Genomic DNA, 11,264 nt, shown 5'->3' with positions numbered 1-11,264 from the left:
CTTCAGATTTATTGTACCATTGATTGAATACATTTTCCCTTCTGTTGAGAAAACTTGTCTGAAAGACTTTAAAAAGTCTTGTAATGACTTTAAATGGGGAAAAGGGCACAGATCCCCTGGTGTTAAGTAGGGTTGTATGAAATAAACAACTCTTCTTTGCTTAGAAAAATCTCTTAGATCAAAAGAAAGATGTGTTTTTAAGATTCTATTACGGTGTATTGTACCATTTTTTTACTCTAGGGGAAAACAAAGCATTTAGAGCCTACTATTTTAAATTAAAATAAATGCTTTTGCTTATTCTATAGCTTGCTTTTTTTGGAAAGTACAGTGACCAAGCACAGACAACAATGACCAAAATGCTAACTTCAAATGAGATTTTGTTTGCAATTTTTAATTAAGCAATCTGTGCAAACATCTTTTTTTTTTTTTCAACATCAGGAGGAAAGAAAACAACCACACTTGGGAGCCTGGGAGCAAAACAGAAAATGCTTTCTCATTGCAACCCGATTTCAAAGCAGTGGTGAGCAGAGCGGCAGTGCCCAGGCCCTTAGTATTCCTCAGGATTGCTTGAGTGCAATTCTCTCAAGTATGAATCAATTACGCTAGGAGGCACACCTTGCAAGAGGAGCCTGCAGAAGGAAAGACCACCTAGAAAGGACGAGAAGGAAAAGGCAAAGTCAAAACCGTCTACACGTGAAAAATCCCTGAAACAAGACTTCTTGACTAGCTGCCTGGAAACGTGACTAATTATGTTCCAGTTAGTTACAAAGATTCACTCAGTCCCTACTTGGAAAGCTTCTCCTGGGTTTAGCAACTTTAGAATCTAAAACATTTGGCATCTAGAAGGAAAAGCAAGTTCCCTGCAGACCCACAGCAGTTTTTTGTTCCCTACTATTATTCGTTCTCAAATTCCTCACTAGTTGGAGAGTGTTTATTGCTCTTTTCGAGGTTTTGATTGCTCTTTTCGAGGTTCCTCTATAGATGATTTAAGTGTTCTGAATGAATGGCAGAATAAATGCAAATCATGTTACAAATCAGTGGGAAGAACCGTTTCCAGTTTGTTAATGTTTCTTTCAATTAAGCACAAAGAGTTCCCATTCAAGCACATGGGAGAAGAAAAAAGGAACTACTCCTTTAACTTTGGCTATTCATACACTGTCAAAAGTGCAAAAACTGGAAATATTTTGTTAAAAATAGTAAAACCTGTCCAATGCCTTCTGAAGGTAAGAGAAACACCTACTAATATTTCATACTTACCCTCCATGGTTCTGAATTATATTTAAAAAATAAAAGTACCCTTCACGAGAGAACCCACGAAACCATAAAAATGGTCCTTTAGAGAAGTGTTTTACTATTTGCTAATAAATTCACATCCAGACAAAAACAGCATGCCATTTGAACATTCTTAAAACTTCTTTAATGCAATTTGGGAAAGTCATTCTCCTTTTTTTTTTTTAAAAAAGTCACATATTGGTAGAAATGATGCCACTTATGTACATGTCCATTCCTTGATGCAAAGAGCTCAGAATGCTTGGGTATCACTCATTTTCATCTACATTAAATGCTTTAATTCATGCTCTACTGCATTCAACAACTTGCTTCATGTCAACAGAAGATTGTTGTGATGAATAAGTACTAGCTGTTAATGGCAAGATACTGAAATACACATTAAAACTACAATGTTAGGGAGTTTAAATAGTCTATTTTCATTGGGTTGCATAATGAAAATCATGCCATACTCCACAGGCTTGGTATGGCTTATGACAGTCATAAGCTTCATATGCCAAAACCATATGAAAGCTTACCTTAGATGATAATATACATTCAAAAATCCTTACTGTGCTACAACTAAGGAAAAGAGAGAGAGAGAGAGAGAGAGAGAGAGAGAGAGAGAGAGAGAGAGAGAGAGAGAGAGAGAGACATGTTGTAAGCATTAATAAAATGCTAAAACCAAAGTTGAGTACTTGGATGAAATTATGGTCACGATTATGATGAGGTGATTTCATTAATCCTTAGTCAGGTGAAAAGTACAGGAAAATAGAAGCGCACGGAATGAAGGGCTGGGATCCAGTCACTTCAAAAGGATCATTAATAGGTAAAACATTTATTAATATGCACAACCACTTTGCCTGAACAGGTGGCAAAGCCAATTCGACTGTAAAGTGAATAATTATGGTAACAGTTTCCAAACCATTAGCTAAAGAAACCCCCCTACAACATATATATATTGTGTTTTTCAACAACAGAAAAACATGGACAATCAACAAAGCATTAGTATACATATATATATGTTGAAATTCTAAAAGGCAAAATTATCAAGTGGATATAGAAATTAGACTATTCTAGAATATTGTATTCTGAACTGACTATATATGACTGATCTAACTAAATGCAAGGCTTAAAAAAACAGGCTAGAAAGTGACTATACGTGCAATCAACAGAACTTTTAAAGAAAGAGTCCTAATTCTTTCCTCTTTCGAAAGTTGATGTTATCTCTAGAAATTCAGAGAGCAAACATTGTAAACTCAGGCATGGGTCTATGTCATCAGAGTTTACATCAGGTTGTTCACCTAGCCCCAGAGAACCTCTTAATTTGCTCTTCCAAATAGGGGATCAATCATACATATACTGTAGGACTCATTTATCGCTTAATACATTTAGTAATGGAGCCTAGAATATTCTTTCCTTTTAAATTCATGAATATATGAAATAATCTTGGTCCCACGAAATTATCCAAAATGTTCAGTGGATAGATGGGTTACAGACATTCTACTAGAGAATTTTTCATTGGAAAATCTTAAATATGAAAGTTTCCAGATATTGGATTCAACCAGTCCAAATAGTTTTTTATCTGCGTCCTCTCCCCATCAAAAATGCCCAGAACAATTTTTCTACAACTTAGCAATGGAAAAATGTTCAATTTTCTGAACTTCAACGTGAATCTAACGAACCCACACTGGAAGCTATCTTAAAGGAAGAACATCTCTCTCTACACTTGAAAATATTAAAGAAATGCCAAATGATTCCCAAATTTTGGTAACCTTATATCTAAAATGAGGTCATCTTCAAATGTGGCTTTCTGGCTTTATTTATGGGAACCTGTGGTATGGTCCTTAGTTTTCTGACAACACTTATTCCTATATTACCTAATATCCTTGAATAATTTTGCCTTCCTTGTTCATGGCATAAACACTGTATGCCATGAGCTGCTAAGAAATACATTTAAAAGCAAATGAGAAAGACAAGCTTTACATGCAAAGTGCGATTTCATGTAAGAGGAATGGAATGGAAAGAAGAAATATCCAGTGGGATATGAACTTATAAAACCTGTTGCTGCCCCGCCAGGAAGATTGGTTGTCCAGGGGAATTTACTCCTTGATATATCACTGCAGAATTAGAATATTTGCACCAGTATTTATTTATTCTCAGTTGACAGTCTTACTTTTTTTTTTTTCACAGCTTAACTTGATTCAAGTCACCTATTATCAGATAACAATCTGATGATAAATAATGGTGGCTTTACTTTTAGGACCAAAAGCTTTTACTAATATATCACAGTTGATATCTTATTATGAATTTATATACTAGAATACATTATTTATGTTATTAAATTCAATTACTATACAATTACTAGAAAGAATATAGCATTTATATGCATAACATTATTCACTTATGGAGGACCCCAAATTTTGAACCATTTTGAAACCATCATTTTATATCATTAGCAACATTCAGGTATTTTCAAAGCATGCAGAAGTGGTATTGGGTTTTTGATTTTTGCGTTCTTGTTTTTTGGGTGTTGGAACATAAGTACCAACAATACCGTGGAACTAACAAGGAGTTTAGAAACCAGATGTGTTTGCAACTATGACCTTAATCTGCCTTTAAAGCTAATAAATAGGACTTCCCTGGCAGTGCAATGGTTAAGCCTTGATGCTTCCAGTGCAGGGGGCCCGGGTTCGCTCCCTGGTCGGGGAACTAGGACCCCACGTGCCACGTGGCACAGCCGAAAAAAAAAAAAAGCTAATAAATAGCTAAAAGAACAACATTTAAATTTGTATCCACTATCTCAATAGTAAAGTTTGAAATTTTCTAAGAATATTATATGCTTTACATTTAAGAGGGAAAAAACTTAAAAATTTTCTTTCTTTCAATTGTGAATCTACTATCCTGTATTATCTGAGGATGGACAAAAATCATAACAGAGAGAATACAGGTTTTTTAAAGTTACAGAAGGAAAAAATTTTTTCGAGAAGTTTCTCTACTATATTTACACTAGATTTAGGACTAAAAAACTCTTTTGTTGTTGTCGTTATTGTTTACATAAATACCCTAGGCATTTACTACGTTTTTTCTAAAACAGATATTTATAAAGTTATATCTGACTTTTAGATTATAATTTCTTCATTATAGAGAGGTAGGAAAAGTAAAGACTTTGGTTATCACAAAATGGCAAAATAATGCAATAAGAATGAGGGAAAAGACATTAGGATCATGTCACTCCTTATCTCCTAACGGTGACTCTGACAGCTGTAAGAGTTTTCATCGTATCCCAAAAGGTATTGATTGTCAAGAAAAAAACTTCAGGATACAAATTATACTCAATTAATATGAAAATTGATTAAGAGGACAATTACACTGAGACTTTTCTACCACATAAATCTTCATGTGTTTTCTTGGTTTACATTACCTGCAACACTTCTGAAAACTAGTATAAATGAAATGCATACCTACAAATGGAAATTCTCTAGTGAGATTTTTAAAGGAATGGGTTATAATATGTGTATGCTGAATTCTACATGTGTAATATTAAATACTAAATTAGTAAATTTACATATACATAGAAAGTTTCACAAAAATAGTTAAATTCCTCAACTGCAGTTTCATTAGATGCGTTTTTACATGAGGCTTCTATTTATCTAAGATGGACTACATCACCAAAGTAATACCCCTTTGACTTGATTCATTGTTACCATGCTGTGCACATACCACAATTCATTGAAATTAATAGTGCTTTAGTTAACAAGAATTGCAAGAGATGAAAGTAAGTCAACTTACAAAATCAAGTAGCCATCACAAATAAGAGTGAGTTCAGAATGTAAAAATGTCTTCTCTCCCCAAACCTTCTCCCTCCTTCCTCCCCTCCCCCAGAAAATGTTGGCAAGTAATTGGGATTTGGCAGTAAGCACAATAATTAAATGATTTTCTTTCAGTTCAGTCTACACAAGATCTGGGATGTCATACCTTTCACCTCCAGTTTGCATTCGATCTCCATTGCCCCAAGGTCATTGACTGCTTTGCAGCTGTACGTGCCTCCGTCATAGGGGCTGGGCTTTCGAATCTCCAGAGTACAGACCCCCTGGTTGCTGAACATCCTGTATCTTGGGTCATCCACGATAGCAACTTTGTTTTTCAACCAGGTAATTTTGGGCTGAAGATGGAAGCAAATTAGGGCAAAACATATCTGTACTTAGCCTAATGATAGACCATCAAAGCCAGTGACAGAATTTTAAAGCATGGCTTAGAAAGAAACTACTACATCTAAGAAGAATCCACGTCAACTTGAGAACCGTTTCTCTCAGATTAAATTCTACTTAATGCTTGGCAAGAAAGCGAAGGGGCAGTTCTGAAGAAGCCAGCCAGATTTGTTCAGAGGACAGCCCTGGGGCAATCTTCCCCAAGATTCAGTTACATTTAAATTTGATCTACAGGTCCATGAGGTTAACTCATCCGGCAGAGTGTATACTGCTCAGTGTTTTTCAAAGAATCCCTGTAAGGCGTCATCACCAGCCAGTTTTCTCTACTTCCTTTCCCTGATATGCTTTTCTAATTCTTTATGGGCTGCTTATGCCTCCTCACCATTTAACCTCTCTTCTGACATCTGTTTTCATCACCTGGTGGCAATGGATGGATCTATTCCAAACGGATAATCCCAGATCAATCGCCCAGGAAGGCTACTCCATTCTGCTTGACTTCTGAACTACAGTTGATACCACTGACTTGCCATTTCTTTTTCATATTGTCTTCTTCTCCCTTCTGTAAATGCACACCCTCCACACTCTCCCTCTTATGGATTTTGTCTTGCTCAGACCCAGAGACAGCACTTCTCAGTGTCCTTCACACCGTCCTCTTCCTCCTTCCGCCTTTCAAATGGGAGTACTTCCTGAGGCTCACACCTTGCTCCTTGACATTTTGCTTCACTACTCTCTTTCGTTTGATATTCCTTTCTAGAGCCTTGGCTCCAAGGGGTGGGATGCAGCGTCCCCATGCTTGGGTCACCCAAACCAAGAGTCACAGCCCTCGCCTTTCTCCCAAGCTCTGGCGATGCTCTCCTTGCCTCCTGGTCGTTCCCGCTTGAATGTACCAACATCACCTCCAATTAAACATGAATTCAGCATCTTCCTCCCACCCTCAGGCTGTCTTCTCCCTTTGACTTCTCTATTTCTGCTCATGGTATATGCAGGAAAAATATCACTGTTTGCAATTTTTCCAAATTCTAGGGCACTTTCTCTCAGTGCCACCCAGGGATAGATAGCTCTATGGGCAACATTCATTCATTCATTTGCTGTTCTTTTCAAATGCCAGCAACATGAAACCTGAAATCCTTTCTAAATCTCTTCAGTCAGATGCGATCTCTCCCTTCCTGGTACTCTGTACCCTTATCACTGTACATTCGAATTCTGCCTTGCACTATAGTACAATTATTTGCTTTACACTATTACAGGAAGCTTGATAAATCAATATCACCATCTAATTTTTCAGGTGACACAATATTACTTCCATCTCTTTATCTCTCCGTTCTTTTAAAAATAAGTGGTTTGGTTTTTCCTTAGAAAGTATCCCTTAGTTAGTAAAGAAATATAAATATTTTTTCTACATTTAAATAGTGTCCTTTATTACCCACCAATACCACCACCCTGTACCCCCCTCCGTATCCCAGAAAAAGACACAAATAGCAGTTGGAAGCTCAGTTTATATTACTACTTATAATTATGACAGAGTGAATATAAAAGAGGGGGTTTGGGATTAATTTTTAAATTTAATTAATGTGATTAAAAAAACCCAAAAACATGGTACCTTAGGATTTCCTCTCACACTGCAGTTCAGGGTGGCATTGTAACCAGCTATGGCGTAGGTGTTGACCAATGGCTGAGTAAACATGGGTGCCTCTGTGAAATTGAAATCTTCATACACTGGATTTTTGTAGATTTTACCTTAAAAACAAGCATTAGAGATATACAAATTGGCCTGAGAATATATTATTCTTAGCATACTTGACTCACGTTGAAAACTTCCCTGAGCTTAGAAAAACATGTGTGAAGGCCACAGGGCATTCATTCAGAAGGATACCAATGTACAGCCCATCACACACAGGAAAGAAACCCAGAGGGGTCATCTGGAACTGAAATAAGTATTGGGAAGAATTCAGTGTCTGGGTGTTTTGCTCAACAATGTGCTTTAATGTGAAAGTAACGAGGAAGGGCAGGAAGGACACGGTTTATGAGGAAATGAAATGACAGGGGTGGAATCCAACTTCTCCTTTCATTGAAAAGTGGCTCTCATGTGTAGCATCCTTGAAGGTGTCCAAGAATAAAAGTAACCCAAGCTCTAAAAGTAAATGGTGACTTTTTCCTACCCCTGTGATCTTAGCCATTGAGAGACCCACTACCAGGATGTTGCCATGAATGAAAGCTTGTACGTTAAAAAATGCAATCATAATATAATTTTCCTTAAAATATTTTACTTGTAAGATTAACATTTTGGTTGGACGTTCTTACCATAATTTTTTATTTCTTACGACAACAGAAATTTATTCCTTCACAGTTCTTGAGGCCAGAGATACAAAATCAAGGTGTTGGCAGGGCCACGCTGACCCTGGAGATTGGAGCAGGGAATCTGTTCCTTGCCTCTTCCAGCTTCTGGTGGCTGCCAGCATTCCCTGGCCTGTGGCTGCATCTCCTTACCATAATTTTAAATGTGTGTTTATGATATTCTTATCCCCTTTCACCACATCTCTTTTTCTTTCTGTCTTCTCTGTCTCATCACTGAAAATCAAGGTTCCCAGATGTCCAGCCCGCTTCCAACTCACCATCCTTGGCAATCAGGGCACTCTCTTTTGTCATTGTTGCATCCTCACTGAGGCCGCACATGTTTTCAGCAAACACCCGGAAGTAATACTCATTTCCGATAACCAGTTCAGTAATGGTGGCACTGGTTCGGTGATAATGCTCAATGACAGTGAACCACTCCTGAAAACAAAAATAAGAATTTGAGGAAAATCACTTAAAAATACACAGCTATTTCACCTGTTGATTCAAATAAATAACAGGGATGTTGCATTAACTAAGAGGAAAAAAGAGCACTAGTTTTTTATACTGAGGGTAACAGAAATGTATATTTAATTTGTTTAACGCTTTACAATTGATTTACACTTGACTACGTCATTTAATCTTCATTTACACATTAGATTCATTTACCCTAGATGTGGATGGAAGAAATTTTCATATATTGAGGTATGAAGAAGTCATTCTGGCTTATATGTGGTTTAACTTAAACTTTATGCTAACTAGAACAGCCCGTTTTGGGGCCTAATAAACATACATTGTACATCTGCTTTAACCATTTAAAGAAAAGCATGCACTGTCCAGAAGTGAAGAAGGTCTCTTTTGAAGATCCAGATAAACGCCTCCTTTCCTGGGACATCAATGCTTGTATTCCTTCCGTGATAAAGCTCCCTTCCTCGGGCACCAAGGTCATAATGACTTGCTGTGTATGTGCTGAACTGTCTCTTTTGGAAACCTTGAAGGAATGTATCTCTGTCATATCTGAGGTTCTTTGTTCAAACAAGGTTAAAAACTGTGCTGAAAGCTATGCTTCTGTGGAGCAGTTCCTCAGAGCTGTCTGAGAGGCTGTCTGCCGGGCTATAGTCCTCTCCTCTATTTTTTTTTTTTTTTTTTTTTTTTGGGTACGCGGGCCTCTCACTGTTGTGGCCTCTCCCGCTGCGGAGCACAGGCTCCGGACGCGCAGGCTCAGCGGCCACGGCTCACGGGCCCAGCCGCTCCACGGCATGTGGGATCTTCCTGGACCGGGGCACGAACCCGCGTCCCCTGCATCGGCAGGCAGACTCTCAACCACTGCGCCACCCGGGAAGCCCTCCTCTATTCTTATAGTAAATTGGTTATTGGTTATTTCCATGGACAATGTCAACTACTATCTTTATATTTTCTACATTACTGTGCAGTGTCTGTCATCTATCTGTCTACCTACCTACCTGCCTATTTATCTTTTGTATAACAAAGTATAATTATAGAATTTTCATGCCAACTTATCTATTCTGAGGGAGAGATGATGCTAAATCACAAAAATTAATACCACCCAATCAACTTGCCTAACATTATTACCATAGGTTCTTTCAATTCTTTGCTCAGATATTACTTCCTCTACTGTTTACCCTCTCACCACTCTACTTTGGTCATACTTTTTCACCTTAACCTGGCTACGTTTTCTTCACAGTACTTGTTACCTTAAATATATGACATACTTACTATTTTACTTATATGCTACCTCCCCCACTGGAATGGATACACAGTGATGGTAAAAATGGACTTTTCTTCTCACGCCTGTATTTCCAGTGCCTTCTCACAGCACCTGGTATACAGTAGGTAGCATGCACAAAATAAATGTTCATTGAATACAGGAATGAATGGATGAGCTAAAGCTATATTCTTCTTTTTTTTTTTGACTTTTTCCTCACCATGTCAAGAAATATAGTGGTTTCAAAGTTTATCTTGCCACCAGTAGAAAACCACATTGTACTACATATGTTTAGTACCACTAATTGAGAAAATATATTTGCTGACAAAAAATTTCAGAAAGGAAAACGATTTTCCTTGCAACTTTTAGGGGCCATGATCATCTCTATATTTGGGATATTTTAAAGACACCAGACAATTGTAGTTATGCCCTCCTTTATTTCCAAAGCACTTTATGCAAACCTTTATTCCAACATTTATTAAACTGTTTTATCATTTGGCTTTATGTCTTTCTGCTTGCTTAAACTATGAGTGGTCCAAGAGCAGGAGCTGTCTTTTTTTTTTTTTTTTTTTTTTTTTTTTTTTTTTTTTTGCGGTACGCGGGCCTCTCACTGTTGTGGCCTCTCCCGTTGAGGAGCACAGGCTCCGGACGTGCAGGCTCAGCGGCCATGGCTCACGGGCCCAGCCGCTCCACAGCATGTGGGATCTTCCCGGACTGGGGCACGAACCCGTGTCCCCTGCATCGGCAGGCGGACTCTCAACCACTGCGCCACCAGGGAAGCCCGAGGAGCTGTCTTTTTGTTTTTGATCCACCAGCTAGAACACTGCTCAACAAATAGTTAATGAATGAATAAATGAATGTGTTGGCATACATCGTGAGAACAATGTTTATGGAAGGTATAAAGGACTATAGGAATTTAAGTGGAAAACAGCATCTGTAGCCACAGTGAGATAGTGGTGTGGTAACCTCCGGGGAAGTGCACTGGGCAGAGTGAGCATCTTCTGGTCTGTAGGCCTGCCCTTGCTGAAATGCACCAGAAACACAAGGGGATGGGATTGGGGTTCCTCTCCTGTCAGCAGGCAGACCTCAGACACATGAAGCAGCAGGAAAGTCCTGGTTCAGCTGGACTTGACTAGATATCTGAGAAGACAACTGTTGGCAATGTGGTGGGGGTGGAAGAATTGGGGGCACCTGGAGGCAGTGTGGTACCCCGGGATTCACTGCCAGTATCTGGACCAAGGTCCAAAGAAGAGCCCTCATTGCTAAGGAAATCCAAGGTGGTCAATACTTCCCCTGCAAAGTCATCCATTGATCTAGCTCTCAAGCTGTCCAGGTTTGGCTGAAACATGTTTCTGTAAATGCCAAGTCTTATTTTGTCATGTAACACCCACCCAGGGGTGGGGGGAAAGACATGCTAGAAATAGTTTATGGAAAGGCAAGGCTTGAAATCCATTCCAGTTACTTAGACTGCTCTTTCCAACCCTCTCCCCTTCTATTAACCCAATGTAACCTTATACCCTAAGTTCTTACTGACATCTAGCAGTGTAAATGCCTGCAGACTTCCTATCAATATCATTTGGTACGATGTTTTACTCTTCCTATGAGAATGAATAGTGGCTCCAAGCCATCCTGTGTCCAAACATTCATTTATTCATTCATTGACTTACAGGTAGAGCAATGGTAGTTGTAGTGGATGGATTCTGATTCAGAAAGACCTAGACTTTAACATT

General features: G+C 38.5%; 1 protein-coding gene across 1 annotated transcript in view; it reads right to left on the bottom strand.

Annotated features, from left to right (window-relative positions):
• Window positions 1-411: 411 nt before the first annotated feature.
• Window positions 412-11,264, bottom strand: part of MYBPC1 (myosin binding protein C1) — a 95,842-nt gene continuing 84,989 nt past the window's right edge. The window contains exons 27-30 of the mRNA XM_060025468.1: window positions 8,090-8,249; window positions 7,078-7,214; window positions 5,245-5,431; window positions 412-648 (exon numbers count right to left, since the gene is read on the bottom strand). Of these exons, the coding sequence (XP_059881451.1) occupies window positions 548-648; window positions 5,245-5,431; window positions 7,078-7,214; window positions 8,090-8,249 (585 nt within the window). The 3' untranslated portion in view covers window positions 412-547. The remainder of the gene's footprint in view (window positions 649-5,244; window positions 5,432-7,077; window positions 7,215-8,089; window positions 8,250-11,264) is intronic.

Source organism: Delphinus delphis, chromosome 11 (genome assembly GCF_949987515.2).
Source record: "Delphinus delphis chromosome 11, mDelDel1.2, whole genome shotgun sequence".
Taxonomy (NCBI): Eukaryota; Metazoa; Chordata; class Mammalia; order Artiodactyla; family Delphinidae; genus Delphinus; species Delphinus delphis.
The sequence above is the reverse complement of the archived record's forward strand: the minus strand, read 5'-3'. Positions and strand labels throughout refer to the sequence as shown.